The 17,987-nt window shown below is 42.8% G+C and overlaps 1 protein-coding gene across 1 annotated transcript in view; it reads right to left on the bottom strand.

Annotated features, from left to right (window-relative positions):
* Positions 1–17,987, bottom strand: part of ATXN7 (ataxin 7) — a 127,931-nt gene that overhangs the window by 39,416 nt on the left and 70,528 nt on the right. Inside the window, 1 exon segment of the mRNA XM_033865236.2 lies at positions 9,903–10,007. Coding sequence (XP_033721127.1) covers positions 9,903–10,007 — 105 coding nt within the window.

The raw sequence follows: 17,987 nt of genomic DNA, 5'->3' as shown, positions 1-17,987 counted from the left end.
GGGCAGCTCTGACCAGCCTCCAGGTGGAAAATCAATACACTGACATACTGACAGACATTCCCAAAGAAGAATGGGTTTAGGGCTTCCCTGGTGGCGCAGTGGTTGGGGGTCCGCCTGCCGATGCAGGGGACACGGGTTCGCGTCCCGGTCCGGGAGGATCCCACGTGCCACGGAGCGGCTGTGCCCATGAGCCATGGCCACTGAGCCTGCGCGTCCAGAGCCTGTGCTCCGCAACGGGAGAGGCCACAACAGTGAGAGGCCCGCGTACCGCAAAAAAAAAAAAAAGAAAAGAAAAAAAAGAATGGGTTTAAAGCGCTGCACGTGATAATGTAGCACTAACAATTTACATGTCCACCAATAGGGGACAGGTTAAATTAAGTACATTAAGAAAGTGGAATAATAGGCAATCTTTAAAAAGAAGGAAGTAATGTGCATTAACATGGAAAAATAAGCTAGATCACTAAGTTTAAAAAAGTGAACTTATAATAAGTCTAATTTTCCATGTGTGTGAGAAAACAAGAAATACACAGCTAAATATTCCTTTGTCCAGGGTCTAGAAACATCCCAAGAGTTTATGTCAACCTGTACCCCTGAAAGGTTAAGATGGAGATTTACTTATTCTGACCGCATATTTAACCTCTTGCTGATGGTTACTGTTTTTCTTTCACAATGTGCATTACTATGTTAATAATGAAAAAATCAAATACATGTGTTTTTCCTTTTTAATCAATAAGTTTCTATTACCCAAATGAGAGCATCCCTTTGTTTCCTGGCTTACATGACTAAATTACTGTTCCACTAAAAAAAAAAACCAAAAAAGACAAAACCAACAAAAACCCAAAAGAATAAATGACCCCAAAGTTTGGCATCACTGCAATAACTATTTTCTATCCCCACAATCTCTAGAAAATGTCTAAAGACTGAATGAATATAATACATCAAAGGCTTTTCATTCAGGTCAGTACACCTCATTAAAACAAAACAAACAAACAAAAGCCCATATACAAATTGAAAGAACCACCCCATGATCTACAAGCTAAGTAAATCCATCCAGCTGCTGAGGCCAAAGCCCCAAGAGCCATTTCTCATCCCTTCTTCTCCCGTATCACTCAATCCCAGTCCATCAGCCACCCCTGCTGGCCTTCTACTTCTGTGCTGATTCCCAGTCTATCCGCATCTCTCTGCCTCTGCTGCTACCACCTTCAACTTAAGCTTTCTCTCCAAATCCCACCCTCACCTGGACTAGTGCAATACAGCCCACTAACCGTCTCCCTGCTTCCGCTCTTGCCCTCTATGTTCCTCAGAGCAACCATGAATCACATCAAGACACTTCCTTGCTCAAAATCCTCCAGTGACTCTGCATGGCCTGCATTGGCCAAGCCTGGTTCCTTCCATCTGGCGCCAGCACCTCTTTCTCCAACCTCAACCTGGACCCCTCTCCTCCCTGCACACTGTTTTTCTACCTCCTCACTGGCCTCTCTGCCAAGGTCATTCCCTCCCACAGGATCTTTGCACCTGCTATTTTCTCTTTGTGGAACACTGCTCCTCCAGATCGTCAAATGGCTAGCTCTTTTTCATCACTGACCTTATACGCATCAACTCCTCAGAGCGGCTTTCTTTGACTAGCCTTACCAGAAGTGCCTTGCCCCAGTTATTCTCTCACACTATCCCAAGCCTTTATTACTACCTGAAATCATCTTATTTTACTTGATTTCATCTTTCTACCCTAGAAAGATTTCTATCTTTCATCGCTCTACCCTCCCTAAGCTGCATGAAATCAAAGACACTGCTTTCCTAGTTCAGTGGAGAGCAATGCCTAGACAGGAGGTACTCAATAAATACTTGTTAAATGTGAATGATATTATTCATTTCCACTTTATGATTTTTAAAAAAACGCAAAGGCACAGACATTAATAAAGGCCCAGATTTCAGTATAAAGGAAAATCAATGCATTTTATAACTAGCAATTAAAATGCTGCTCCTACAAATAACACCATTTTAAATGTACTTGCTTTTGTATTACTAAGAAAAAAAAGATAAAATTACATTGATCCTTTATCTGATGCTGCTGAAGTTATCTGAAATTTTTAATTAGCACTATTTGGCTTGCGGTAAAGAAGAACTGAATTCACTGCATTAATTTCACATCATGCTGTTCAGTGACAAGAAGCTTAGATCAAATAGTTAACTTGGAATTTCCTTCGAGAATTAAACTAACGTCTACCCTGACATTGCTCACGTTTTGATGTGCCTGCTCTGGTTTGCTCCCTTCCCTGGCTCAGCCCCCGACTGCTGGAGAAAGGCCTGGCGTGTGTCTTTGAAGTAAAAGAGTGAAGTATTTTTGGCTCTGCAACAAATTTCAATCTTTATACTGACTGCAGAAATATGCCAACCAATTCTCTAAAGAAGCTGGAAAATGTTATGAGGCTGTAACAAAAAGAGGAGTAGCTTGGCTTTGGATAACTACTGTGATTTAGGGTTAAATAAAGTAGAACGGGCTGAAGAGAAATCCAATGACTATGCTAAATCAAATATCTACCTACTACCATTACGTCTTCAAATTACTAAATGTCCTCTCTGAGGTAATGGCTTTACAATGCTGACCCAGCCACTCTAAGCAAACTTAAAATTCTACCTGAACTAGAACATCTGTCATTAATGACAGTTTTGTGACATGTGGAATTCATTACATCTACTCTAGATTTTCTTTTAACTCTATACATCCTTATTATATGCAAAAGAAACAGATGTAAGGAGACAGAAAACCCAGCCTCGGACATTTTATCTGTGTGAATGAAATTTAATTTAGGAGTTTGATCCGTAAACTGGGAATAAAACCATCCATTCAGTGGGTTGCTAAGAACAAGAAATAAGATAATACGTGTGCAAAAACACTTTGTGAATCAAGTACAAATTATCATTAGCCTGTGGGCTTTTAAATGAATGCCTATCCTAAAAAGATTAAGTATCACTGAAAGTTTCAAAGTAGAATAAGAACCAGATTATAAGAATGTAGAGGCCAAATTTAGCTAACAACTGGAGAGAAAAAAGAAACATTTTTTTCTTTATCCAAAATCAAAGTTACTTAATAACCAAATAAAACAACTCATTCAAAATACCTGAATATGTTACTTTCCATGTCTAAGTCAATCAGATGACAAGAGGGAGAGGGTGTTCTTTATTAAACAGCAAAACCTCTGCTCTGTGATGCAGATTAACTTAATTATGTGATGGCAATCATTGGTCACAACTATGTGAAATTGTTGTCAACAATGGGATCGGCATTTTTACCAGAAACAGCCCACGGGATCTCATAGAGTAAGATTCATTTTGCTCTCACACTGACCGTCTTTGAAACCAATTAATTAGCTCAAAAAAGTATGAGTAATTTCTGTTTACTCGTCCTCTGCTGAAAATGACATTTTAGAAAAATATAATTTATCCTGGCACCTAAAAGAATCCAATCCACCTCAGTGCACTTTAAGGAACGTTAAGTCCAAGCAATACATGTGGCTGTTAATTTTACAGGATTTGTAGTATCTGCAAGCGGAGAAAGCTCTCAGATTGCAGAGGTGTTTCTGCTAAAGGTACCTTCACAAAGTTATGAAAAAGCCATATTTATGACATCCCCATCTGTGAAGCAAGGTCTGAGAGAGGGGCAGATGTTTTACACCGAGCCCAGACTCCCACCTCACTTACAGCAATGGGACGGCACGCAACACGTGATACCGATGGATAAATGGAAAAGGGTATTTAACTGTGATCCTTTTGCAGATCAACATGAGATCTGAGAATACTGCTCGGTAAGGCATTTCCTAGGCTAGGGTTGGCCTCAGGAGACAGCTCCCTGAACATCAGAGGAAACCAAATCCAACAGCTTGAGCTGGTGTTTCCCCAAACATGGAGTAGGTTATCACTCTTCAACATTAATAACATTAAATCTCAAGTGAAAACTTACTCCCTTTCCAAATCTCTTTCAAGTCTTCTGGTAACATCACGCTACTCTGTGGATGACACTTGCCTAAAACGTGCTAGTCTTGCTTTTAACTAAGAGAGCAGGCTTCAAGGTTCAGTGATGGCATTGGCAAGAGCAGCAACAAAGGATTTAATCGTTTCACTGTGTTTATTTTCACACTTACCATCTATGGCAAAGAAGAGTAGTTTTCCCGTTGATGATTCTAGTAAGGTTTTCTTTGTGAAAGATTTATTTAAATAGAAGTGGTTTGATTTAAAGAAAAAATATTAAGTTGCATTAAATAAGCAAATCATAAAGATGGAACTCGGTGGATCGAAATTGGGAAAAGGTAGCAGAGGTACATGTGCTCAGGGACTCCGGGCTGAGCCACAAGGTGAAAAAGTAGGTCACCCTAACTCATCAGAGGCAAAATACTTCAACAGCTGACATTCGAGCAGGTTTCAATTAATTATAGAGATGCTAAACGTAGCACCTGTCCAAGCTGAATTAACATCACTCATTTATTTCACCTAGGTAAGATCAGCCTATGTCTGCCTAAGAGAGAAATTATCGTAGTCTTCACAAGGAAATTCAAAGAGAAGCGGCAGAGCACAGAGCAGTGCAAACACACAGCTTCTCAGAATCACCTGCGAGGCTCTTTCAACACAGAACCCCACAGGCCCCCCACAAGTCATCAGCTGATCCTACCTGTTCAGATCCAGAGTAAAGGCATGTACACAGGAATACAAAGTTTACAAAGTTTACTTTGTAATACAAAGTAAACAAAGTTTACGCTATTCAGTAGCCAGCTTAGGACCAACACACTTATTACTGAATGATCAACTCAGATTCCCAACTTGGTTCACCACCTCAAAAGAAAGGTGCTTCTGGCCATAGGGAATGTCACCATCTCAGCCCTCTTTCATATGTAAAGTTTTAGAGGCAAATGTGACACTTCTAGCAAATAATACAGAAAGTTTAAAATCAGTTAAAAAAAAGCAGGGGCCTCCTTTCATGCCATCCTTGCTAGACTCAACGAATCTCGGAGTGCTGATCTGCGCCAGTCACTATGCCAAGCACAGGAATACAAAGCAGCAGCCCCTACCGAGTGAGGGGATCTGCTGTGAGCATAATGCATCCTGGCCAGCTTGTGGGCCAGAATCAGCCTAGGGAGCTGTGTGGAATGCAGATTCCTGGGTGCTGTCCCCGGCGACTCCCAGCCAGCTAGTCTGCAGTGGACTGTAGGAAGGGGCCACTTAGGAAGCTCCCCTTTGATGTGGAGGCACAGCAGGTTTGGGATCCACTGATTCAATTATATTTTTAAATCTGAAAATTAGCAGGAAGAAACATCTCACTCCTAAAAATACTGAATAACTGAAGAGAAATATGAGGCAGCCTGGACTATTTCAAAACATTAAAACAAAGCATGGTATTACTATGCAGTTTCCAAGAAAGAAAGCCATCTATACTACAAGAACAGTCAGACTATGAAACTAGAAATGCCAAAATGACACTACAATCACTCACCATCATTGCTCCAATGGAAATCCTGCTTAATAGTCAACTCCCAAAGAGGCAGCTCGGCTAGCAAAGGAGTACTGGCACACTCCACAGATAGTACACTGCAGGTGTGGTTCAAGACCACCGCAATAAAGTGAATATCGCAATAAAGCAGGTCACACGAATTCTTTGGTTTCCCAATACTTAGTTATGTTTACACTATACCGTAGCCCATTAAGTGTGCAATAGCATTATGACTTGAAAGAATGTATATACCTTAATTTAAAAATACTTTATTTAAAAAAAAACCCTTTATTTCTAAAAAATGCTAACCATCATTTGAGCCTTTAGCAAGTTGTAGTCCCAACAATAATCACTGATCAAAGATCATGATAACAAACATAGTAACAAAGAAAACGTATGAAATGTTTCAAGAATTCCCAAAATGTGACACAGAGACATGAAGCCAGCAAATGCTACTGGAAAAACGGCACCAACAAATGTGCTTGATGCTGGGTTGCCCCCAACTTTCAATTTGTAAAAGACGCACTATCTGCGAAGAACAATAAATCAAAGCACAAGAAGTGAGGTATGTCTGTAGGTCTCTCGCTACTATGGGTAATAACCTCCTCACCAATTCAGAATAACATTTACCACCAACATGAACTGAGTTATAAGCCTTGCTGCCATTGTAGCTCCCTCCCTGTCACTGCCAGGCAGCAGTGGTTTTAAAGGAACCGCCTGCTGAATTTTGTAGCAACTGCTCATTTGTTCATAAAAGTCACAGATGAATATCAGTAATACATGAATTCACAGAAGACTGCCCACCCACACATTTTCACCAATTTCATCAAAAGATAAGACAGGGCTTCCCTGGTGGCGCAGTGGTTGAGAGTCCGCCTGCCGATGGCAGGAGACACGGGTTCGTGCCCCGGTCCGGGAAGATCCCACATGCCGCGGAGCGGCTGAGCCCGTGAGCCATGGCCGCTGAGCCTGCGCGTCCGGAGCCTGTGCTCCGCAACGGGAGAGGCCTCAACAGTGAGAGGCCCGCGTACCGCAAAAAAAAAAAAAGATAAGACAGTAGAATCTCTCCTTTAGCAGGTATGAGTTCTTCCTAATATAGTCATAAACAGATTGTAGAAATTTCTTCAATTTCAAAAACATTTTTGGTCTTTTGGTGTTAACTCTGGAAAACAAACATGTAGTGATAAGCCTTCTGGAATGACAACAAAGAAGAACGGGTTCCAAATACTTCTTCCTGTTACAGCCCCTCACCCCAAACACAGAAGAGACACTGGCAACATTGGGAATGGTTCTTGGTCCTGGTCCCCTGACTGCCTCTCCTTTCTAGGTGAGTAAGATGTTACTCCCAAACCAGCCGAGAGCCATCACATGGTGCCTTCCTCCACTGCGTGGAGTTGCCCCCAAGCCCACACAACTATCCATCTCCCAACCTCCTGTTTTTTCCATCAGCCTTCTCCTTGGCTGCTGCTCCCAAAGAGGGACCTCCTTCTACACTTCCCAGCTGAATCCCTCTCTCAGCACCTGACCCTCATCCTTCTGCCAGACTCTCTTCTTTCTTACAGCTTTAAATTTCCCTTGCCACAAGAGGGTCCAAAGTCCCCACCCAGGGGCCTTTATCAGTTGCATTTCCTGCCTGGCTGACAAAAGGCACTGGATTATGTATGTAAATCCTGCATTCACACCACACCTTCTTCTACTTTGGAAGTTACCACGATTGCTTTGTCACTGAACAAGTACCTTATTAGCAGACACTGTGTATGCTACATATTGTTAGATAAAAAGAGCAGAAATATGATTTTAAGACACTCCCTCCCCTCACCCACACCCCGCCCCCAATACACAGACATTCTATGAGAGAGACAGAGGAAGAGAAATAAAATCATCTCCATGAAACGTGCTGTATGTAACTGAGTGAAGTGCTTCTGGAAGAGGGGACCAAGAGGGCCCCCTTCTGCCTCAGGAAGTCCTGCAAGAGGTAACACCTTTAAGTGGGCCTTGGTACAAACAGCAGCTGTTTTCACACTCCTTTCTAATCCACTTTGCCCATTCTCTAGAGCATCACTAAGTCACATCACTCAGGTGCTAAAAAACCTGCAATAGGTCCCCACCGACATATCAAGGCCAGGGGTGTCTGATGGCACTGAGTCTCTCTGAGCAGCCCCAGCCTGCCTTTGCACACAGCTTTTCCACACATGGGTACACCAGCTCCGGCCAATGGAGACTCTGTGGAGTACATTCCAGACAGCCTGGAATTTCCTGCCTCTGCACTTGCTCCCATCATCCCTGCTGCCAACCTGGAGCCACCAAACATGGCTGTTCAGTGCACAAGCTGTGCAGCTGTATGTGGCAGCCCTGTCCATCCATCAAAACACTTCCAACTTTAGGGTATTATAGTTGATTTTTTTAAAGTATTTTCTGCATTTTCCACAATGGACATGTATGTATTACACACCTAAAAATTGACGGGAAAAAATGTGCACGTGGGAAAAACAATCCATTCTGCTCTTCCGAATAGCCTAATGTGAAGGCTGTTTCCTTTAAGAAGCCTGCTCTGAGTTACTGTGCGAGAAGCAATCTGTGCCCCTCCTTATTCTTAAGAACTTGGACTGTTTTACGGACTTTCGCCACATCCTCCTGTATCTACGGCTGTACCCTTTTTTCTCTCTCATACCTATCAACTGTCAGGCACTGCATGAGGGGCTTCACCATGCTGTTTCATTTCATCCTCTCTGGAAACCAGTGAGGTTGCTATTACTGTCCCCACATTATAACAAAGGAAGCCAAGGTTGGAAAAACTTGCTCAAGACAAAGAACTAACCTATGGTTCTTGCAAGTTTAGATTTAAATCCAGTCTAGTCTGGCTTCAGAATCCTTAACTCCAAAATACTTGGCAACTAACTGCCTTTTCTGATACTGGCCACTTAAGAGTCTTCAGCAAGGAGACAGTATCTTATTCAGCTTTGTACTCACTCTGGTGCCTACTCCCAGGCCTCACTGAGAACCACAAACTCAAAGAACTGTTTATAATTACAAAAAAGATTCCTTGGGGTAAGAGGTGGGATGTTGATTATGACACTGACTCTTACAACTGCATCCAGCCCGACAGAAAGCCCTGTAGGTTCAAAGCTAGCTAGGCTGTGTCCCCAGCTCTACTCCCCCACTTAGCCTTAGTCTATTATCATCTTCACCTCTGAACCATTCTCCCTTCTTCTACCCTTCTCCCACAGTCTACACTCAGCAAGTCAACCAGTGAGATGGTCCTGTGTTACTCCCTTACATAAACTTTCCAATGCCCCCAAGCGGCTTCTTCCTCTGGCCTACAAGCCTGTACATCAACAGGGTCCTGGTTCAAAAGGTCTGACTTCCCAAGTCTCTACTTCCCTCACCAACTTCACTAGCCTTCTTCAAGTCTGGGCACCGGCTCTCCCCTCTGTATCAAATGCTTTTATTCCAGATCGCCACATGGGTGGCTCCCTCTCATCACTTAGGGCTCAGGTCCCCAGGGTCACCTCCTTAGAGGCTTTGCTTGAACACGCTATTACAGAAAGACCCTGTTGTTCTTCCCTGTCTCAAGCTTGCATTTGTAGTCATGAGGACAATGACAAAACAACTTGCAGTCATTTAAAAAAATGTGTCTCGTTAGTTTTGCCTTTCTCTCCAGCTAGATTTTAAACTCCACGGAGGTAGGAATGATACCACATCCCCAATGCCTGAAACAAGGTGGGCACTCAAATACTTTCGAGTTGTTACTGAATCTAACTGGATATAAAATTAAGTTTTATGATCGGAATTTTTTTAAAACACTTTAGGCAGCATTATGACAATGGAAAAACAAGCTTATTTGGATTCTCACATGATTGACATCAGATAACAACAGGCTTGGAGCCTAAAAGAACAGGGACAGCTCAGAGGTTCATGAAACTCCTGAAGTCACAATGCTTCATTCTAAGTACATGCGCATTTTGATGGGGCAAGATAGCATAGCTTCATCACATTCACAAATTACAACATCAAGATACATTTAGAACTACTGAACTTGGACATTTCAAAATCACATTTCCTTTAAAAAAGCCATGCCTCTGTACTCTGTGTGTGTATATATAATTTTACCAACCACTGAATCCACAACCGTGGGATCTAGAAGGAAACAAACCTTTTACTACACTGATGCAATATTTCAACAAAGATTTTATAAAGTACACTTTTTCCCTGTCTAATTTTAATAAAAATCAGAAAATGCACATCCCTTTCAAGAAAATTCAGAAAATACCCAACATCTGATAGGCATTAACCCATTCAATGAATTAGAAAACCTACTTCCTGACAGGGGGAGGGGTATTATAGCCTACCCATGCTGTCACTGGTTTAATACTGCTCTACCTCTTACCCTCTAATAATGATTTTTAAATGGTTAAGCACTTACCATAATGTGATTGAAATGCCTGCGGTTTGACAACCTGATTACAGTCGTTACACACCACCAAGTAGAAATCATCGTGGGCTGGACAGAGACCAAATATTGGCATGTCTGCAATAAAGAAAGAGAGCATCACTCACTCATGTGGTTCCTGTTAATATGAAACCATCTGGGGTGGCAACACTTTCTAAAGGAGCTGCCTTATGATAAAGTACACAGGATAAAAGTTGTTCCAGTTTAAAAGTAACTGATGTGACACACCATGACTATTAAAACAGAGAAATCAAATCAGGCTTACAGAAACACCGTTATAAAGTGTTAAAATAAAATGCACGAGAAATCATTAGTATGAGGTAAACCAGACAAATCTTTTAAAATGCGAACAATGAATACATTCACACAATAAAGCAACTTTAGATGAACTCTACCAAGGGTTATGAGGAAGAATCTGCAACCACATAAAATGCCTAGCAATTCACAAAGCTGTAGCATCTAATGGTTTTGTTTGGTTAACTATGCATTCTATTCCAGCCATCTGGTCTCTGCGTTCTATGCAACCATTAAGAAAGGAAGCAGAGGTTTCACTGAAGAGTAAAACTGCTGGTTTTGTCAGCATGTAATACAAAGAAAATGATTTTCGTACTTTTTTTTCTTCAGGTCACAACTAACCTCTAGTCCTTTGCTTGCACACTGATGCCACTGGACAGAAAGAACCTCAGTACAAGCACAACATTTCATACATTAATCTCAGTTCAGTTACCAGAATAGGGCAAGATACAAGTTGGATTTTTTTTTTGTACTAAGAAGTTAATTAAAATACAAATGTAAAACTAGACTATCTGCATATACATGAAAACGAAGTACAGTAACTTGATACCTGGTAATATATGGTTAACTAAAAAGTCCTAACTGGACAATTAATTATTAGTAACAATCCAGGGAACAGAGCTAACAGTTCAAATCCAGAATCTAAATCTTTTAAATATTTCAGACTTGGCATTTTACACTATAAGCACTATTTAGAACATCTGCAATGAATGGATAATTAGCACATTTCAATTAGGCAAATATTTTAGTAGACCAAATACCAAGTTTAAAGAGGGAAGAAAGATCCAAAAAGCTGATTAGCATCTGCTTTCTTTCCTGTTAAGATTTAATTTCACACTTTCTCCAGCTTGGGTGGGCTTGGTGGTTTTAAAGGAAACAGAAAATGCCCCGAGGTGATGTAAAGTGATGATAATCTCTAAAATGTCAAATTAGGGATCTAATAATATCTACACACAGCTATAGGTCAGATTTTCTTAAACAGTTTCTATTACACTGAACTGCACAGATAGCTAGCTGTGAACCTGAAATATACCAGGGACCAACAGGATTCTGGGATGCAGCAGCAGCACTGAGCAGGTTCTACGTGCTCCGATCTCATTTTATCCTCACAACTACTTGGGTAGATACCATTATAACCCTGCTCTGGAGAGGAGTAAACTGATTCACAGAAAGGTGAACTACTTTGTCTAAGTCAATAGCTGAGATTTGATTCTGACTCACAACAATGGGTTGAATTTGGTCCCTTGAAGACCGAAGGAATATGATTTCTAGAAATTCCTTCCAGATTCCAACTCCAACAAGTTGAATGTCAGGGCTGAACACCTTTGACGGAATAAACTGATAAGACAACAGAAGAAGTTTCTAACAGACTGCTGACTTCTGTGACTAAGCTTAACAATTTCACGAAAAATAAGAGCCAAACAATGTGCTATTTTCCTGGAAAGCATGCCCACATTGAGTTAAAAATAGTACATGTGGGAGAAGGGGAAAGGTTATATCCATGCAATGATCAACAAGTAATAAGCCATTTTCAATGGCTACAGTTTGACATGACATTTCCTTTTTTCTTTCTTTTTTTGGCCATGCCCCGTGGCACGTAAGATCTTAGTTCCCCAATCACGGATTGAACCCACTCCCCCCTGCATTGGAAGCGCAGAGTCTTAACCACCAGACTGTCAGGAAAGTCCCAACATTTCAGTTTTAAAAATAAAAATTTAAAGTAGTTTACTTTAAGTTCCATATATCCCTATGCTAAATCATTCTGACACAGGACAATTAAGTATGAATTACAGAAATGGCAAAACATTCATAACTTACAGCTGAAAAGTATGAAATGCCTATACACATCAAATCAACAGTTTCATTCATGAAATCAACTTGATCAGTTTTATTAATTAAACAGTAGTTAAAGTATTAAATTAAGTGGTCTCAGTTTAGACTTAGGCCTCGGCAATGTGCCTGGTTTGTGTGATTTCTCACAGCACTCTATTACAAGCGATGCTGTTTAAAATATGTCACTTTGCCAGATACCAGATATTGCTGGGGACTAGCTTCCCACCCCTTTATAAATAAGCCAATTGTAAAAAATTAAAAACTGTATAAATCCTTGCAAATAATAAAAATTTAACTGGCCACAATGATGTTTATGTAGAAAACTGTTCTTTTTTTGTTCTGATTCCTTTGATCCTTTTGTGAGACTCAGAAATACTAATAAAACTAAGTGAGTAGGGGTCATTCTGTGAGGGACCAAGAATTTATACTTCTGTAAAAAGGTTCAATTTCCTCAATAACTTATAATTATTTGCAATTGATGACAATAAAGATGATAATCATAATGATAAACAGTTGGCATTCTCTGAGAGACCACTCTGTGCCAGGTTCTCAGCTAAGCACTTTTCATAAGGTTTATCCTTCAATATAATCTTCATTTTACCGATGGAGACAAGAACTTGTCTAATTTCACCCAGCAAAAAAGTACAACCAGGACTCAAACTGAGGTTTTTGCACCATCTGTGACCTCAAATCCACGCACACCCACACCCCCCCCCACACACATACACAATCCCTGTGGAAAAAAACATGGTACATTTAAACGCACTTCATGCTACCCTATGAAATCAAGTTCCTGTTCGGAGAACCTAAAGCAACTTTAATTTTAGCTTTCTGAATTCTTTACTTTCAGATATCCATATTTGGACGTAAGCTAAAGGATACAAAATAATTTAAATAAAATGTCTTCTTTGGGGGAAAAAAAGGAGTTTATATCCTTTTTCTGAATTAGGACATTCCAGAGGCCTTAGCAACAGGAACAGCGTGTGGAATGTTGTGGTAACAGAGAAAATGAAATAATTTTTGTGAGCGACAGTATGTATGTTTCTGAATACTTTCCAAGTGTAAGTTCACAATCAGCCCATCTACAAATTAACACATGGAACTTGCCCAAATGCAAGAAGGGAAAAGCTTCATTTATGACGGAAAACAGAGTTCCTATTGAGTTAAAATGAGTTCCTACTGAATTTTTAAAAAAGTTTACAAAATTTTCTTTAAATATACAACTTAAACCATTATATGAAATACAATGAAAGTTTTAAAACTGTACTTGACCCCATGGACTCTGACCTAATTTGAAAGAATGGATTTTATCATGTGTAAGCCCTAAATCTTTCTCAGGTTTCAGGTCACCCTAACCTTCCAATCAGTGAGTGGCCCGGCACCCACACCAAGGCCGTCATGTATTTTGGAGACCCCAGGCCAGCAGCGTAGGAAGGACTGGGTTTAAGCACATGGACACATGAGCACATGTGTGCAGAACCTTCACAGTCCCATGCAGACTGAAGGCCCTCTGGCCAAAGCCTGTCCTGAACAGTTACTTTGGTGCTGCCATCCCCATTTTGAGGCCTGTGCCCAACAGCAAAACTTGAGCACCGTAGCAAAGCATTTCACCTTTGCAGTACCCTGTGCGTCTCCCTTCTCCCACACACCCAAACTTCTACATGCCAACGACTCCCACATTTCTATCTCTAGCCCAGACGGCTCCCGAGCTCTGTCTAGACTCACAAATCCAACTCCCTCCCTATTAAGACACTGCCATCTGGATGTCTTTCATACATCTCAAATCAAACAAGCACGTCCAAGAGAGCTTTTTCTTCCACCCTGCCCTGTTCCCTGCCCCCCAAAATCTTCCCCCTTTTGGGTAAATGACTCTGCTCATCTTCTCAAACTAAAAACCCACACAACACCCCGACTCTTCTTTCCCTCATCACACCCAGGCCACCAGCAGGTCCGATCAGCTCTCCTCTAACACCTCTGTCCATTTCTCTCCACTGTCCAGCCCGCCACTGTAAAGCCTGTCACCAGCACCTTTCCTATGGACTGTGGAAGAAAGTCTCCCACATGGTTGACAATCCCTTCCACACGACTGCCAGAGTGATTCTTCGAAATCCTCCAACAGATCACGTAAATACCATTAAAACTTCCCAAGTGACTTCCCACTCCTCTCGGAATAAAATCCAAGCCTTTACCACAACCCCCAAGGTTATGGGATACACCAGCGGTCTGTCCTCCGCCCTTCACTCCCTGTCCCCTGAGTCCCTGCTCCCCTCTCTTTGGCTCACTCTGCTCCAGGCACACTGATCTCCATTCTCTCCTTGGAAAGCTTTTTCTCTGCCAGGCTCTGCCCCTGCTCTTCACAAGATGCCTGGGGCATTCTCACACATCAGGTCTCAGCTCAGCTGTCATCTCTTCAAAGGGCTGTCTCCAGCTCCTCCCCAGTTAGTTATTCTCTGTCACAGGTATTTTAAGCAGAGTGGCTAACAGTGTGGGCCACTCCCCAGCACCCCGAATCCAATGTGATCTCGGGCAAGTTCTATAACCTCTTTGAACTTCAGTCTCTTCATGTATCAAATATTGACGATCACAGTACCTAATTCACCAGGCACCTCCCAGGGTAGAAAGAGTAAGAGAGCTAATACACGCAAAGCCTTAGAAGGCCCCAGGAAGTGCTCAATCAATGTCCCCCAACGGCCTGTAAGGTAGGAGTCATGCACGCCCACTGTATTGCTCAGGAAACTAAGGCACACAGACACTGAGATCTCACAAGCTAGTGAGTGGCAGAGTCAAGATTTGAACCCAGGTCTGCTGGGCTCAGAAGCCCAGGCATTTCCCAACATTCTCCCAGAAGCTGCCAGAATCTGCCTCCTCCATGCTGCTCCCACTGCCAGTGCCCGCGGTCAGAGCCTGGTGGCCTCCACACACCGGTACAGAGCTCCTAATAGGGTCTGAGTTGCTTCCCTCTTCAGCCTCCTCCACTCTGCTGCCAAAGCCACCAACCTACAAAGTAATAAAGCCATTCCTCTCCTTGGAGACCTCTGCTGGCTTCAAAGTGGTACTTGGACCCCTGACCTACCTCTCTGTAAGCAAGGCCCTAGCACTCTTTTCTCCTCCCATCTCTCCAGGCTGAGTCAACCTGCTCTAAGCTCAAGACTGTGTGGGTCTTCTCAGAACCTGCCCTGTTCTCTGCAATCCTACCTTTTGGACACAACTGTTCCTACAGCACAGAAAGCTCTTCTCTCTTCTTTCTGGAATTCCCGCCATTCGACCAGAGCTGTGCTCTTACTCATACCATTCATATCTCCATCACAGTCCTTCACTCACTGACTTATGATTTTTGAATGGTAATTGATGCCTCTGCAGCCCTGTCTGACGGCAGACTCCTCGCCTTGCCTAGCACAGTCTGAGAAGTGAACTCAATATTATGTGACGGTGAAGTAATGACTGACATCTGGAACTCTCCCGTAGCTTCCACTTGCTCTCAGGATAAAAACTAAGACCCCTGACAAGGCTCTCTCCACGCTGGCACCCTGCACCTGGCCCCTCTGGCCTTCATTTTGTCCCTGGTGCACACCATGCTCTCTCCTGTCACAGCACCATGGTGCTTGCTGTTCCCTCTGTTTGAACTCCCTTCCTCCAGATCTTGACCTGGCTTGTTACTTTACTTCATTTGGTCTCAGCTTCAATGTGGCTTCCTTCAGACTTGGCTAGTCAGGGCCCCATTATCTGCTCTCAGAGCACTGACTTAGCCTTGCCACACAGCACCATGCCCTGTTCGTAACTATCCATCTAACTGTGTGAGCCTTAATCTCCTCCCACTAGACTAAGTTCCACATCTGTCTTGTTTTCTGCTCTAGTGGCAGTGCCTAACAATGCCTAACTTGATGGACAGGAAGCAGCAAATGGATGTACTAATACTATTGGGTGGAGAGTAACTAAAGTATTAGATGAAGTCCCTGTGGTGCCACCATAAGTCAAGGGTATAATTGCGCCTTTATGTCATGTAAAGACATACAGTCACCCACTAAAACTGGGTATCCAGTGAGATAAAAGTTCAAGGGTGAGAAGGTTTCCCTTGAACACATGATCCCATTCCTGGGGGCGGTTTCTGGTAAAATTTGTGTTGCAGGGTCTGCTTCTCAAATGTGCACACTGGCAAATTCTCTTCTGCTAGTGTGTGCAGTGCAGTAACTAGGAACAGTTCTGGAGTCAGACTACTGAGATTCAAGTCCCTAATCTTTCCCTTACTAGCTATGTGAACACAGTTAAGTTATTAACTTCAGTTTCCACATCTGTAAAATACAGAGAACAGGACCTACATTTCACAGTGCTGTTGTGAGGATGAAATAAACTACTCCGTGGAGAGCATTCCATGCTGAACACATAGTAAACACTCAGTGTTAGCAAAATAAACAAAAACACACAATATACACACACTAGACGTGTTCTGCTGCAAGGGCCCCAGTTCTGATTAAAGTCGCAGAAGATCGATATATACACCAAATGGCAACTATTTTATAATGTGAGCTTAACCTTCAAGTGGTCTCTGCCCCTGCTGCTGACCACACACTCCTCCCTGTAAGCAATGAAAGGCAGGGGAGAGGCGGACGAGACTTGCTGGTGCTCCCCCTGCAGAGGGTCAAGGCTCAAGTTTCGGAGTTTAAGCTCCACCCCGCAAGCCTGGGAGAACCCACAGTTTTAAGGAAGGCAGCCACATGATACAAAAGGTCACTCTGGCATGCGTGTGGATCTACCGAGGTAAGGGGGTAGTGGGCTGGTCCCCAAGGGCTGATGCAGAAGTCAGAGTGAGACAGGAAGTGCCTATGTGATGAAGATGGAAGAGACCAGACTGAAGACATGCTCTGGAGAGCTCTGCAAAGAGATGGGGAGACCATGGATCGGGGGTGAGGGAGAGGGGAGAAAGCCAAAGATGGGCTGCAGTTTGTTCCTTGCTCACTGTAGCTAATGTGGCCAGCTAATGCATGATGGGAGACACACAGATGGAAGAACTTAGCTTGCTAAGGCAATAGAGCCTGGCAGTTAAAGGCACAGCCACCAGAACCACACTGGCTGCATTCAAATCCCAGCCTTGCCGCTTGGTAGCCTTTACCTCAGTTTCCTCATCTATAAATGGGAAAAGTGACAGTACCTACCTCACTGGTTGTAGGAAGAACTAACAAACAGATGTAAAATGTTTAGAACAATGCAAAGTACTTTGTAAACATGAGCCATTTTTAAAATCATCTTCCAGATCACTGTCCTCTGGTCTTTGACCTAAATAGTGGCTATTCTCCCCTCCGCCTATTCTAACTCCCCCACCCATACGCATTTAAATAGTGGTGTTTTTAGGGACTTCCCTGGGGGCACAGTGCTTAAGAATCTGCCTGCCAAGGCAGGGGACACAGGTTCGATCCCTGGTCCGAGAAGATCCCACGTGCCACGGAGCAACTAAGCCAGTGCGCCACAACTACTGAGCCTGCGCACTAGAGTCCATGAGCCACAACTACTGAAGCCCGCGTCTAGAGCCTGTGCACCGCAATGAGAAGCCCGCGCACCGCAACAGAGTAGACCCCGCTCGCCGCAACTAGAGAAAGCCCGCGCGCAGCAACGAAGACCCAATGCAGCCAAAAATAAATAAATAAATTTTTAAAATTAAAAAATAAAAACAGTGATGTTTTTAAATCATAAATGTCACCTAGTCTGATTAAACCCTTAGTTTACCACGTAGAGTACTCCAATGCAGTCAGAATGAAAATCAGTGCTTAGAAAGACCCTGCCTGATCTCTGCAACCGTAAGACACAGCCACTCCTCATCCATGCCAGAATTCCATCTCCTCGACAGTTACGCACACAGGCCAACCACTTTCCCACCTCAGGCCCTTTGCTAATTCTGCTCCCTCTGTACAGAATGCTTTGTCTGGCTGGTTCCAGATC

Source organism: Tursiops truncatus, chromosome 10 (genome assembly GCF_011762595.2).
Source record: "Tursiops truncatus isolate mTurTru1 chromosome 10, mTurTru1.mat.Y, whole genome shotgun sequence".
Lineage (NCBI taxonomy): Eukaryota > Metazoa > Chordata > Mammalia > Artiodactyla > Delphinidae > Tursiops > Tursiops truncatus.
Note: the sequence above shows the minus strand (reverse complement) of the source record. Positions and strands in the feature narration are given on the sequence as shown.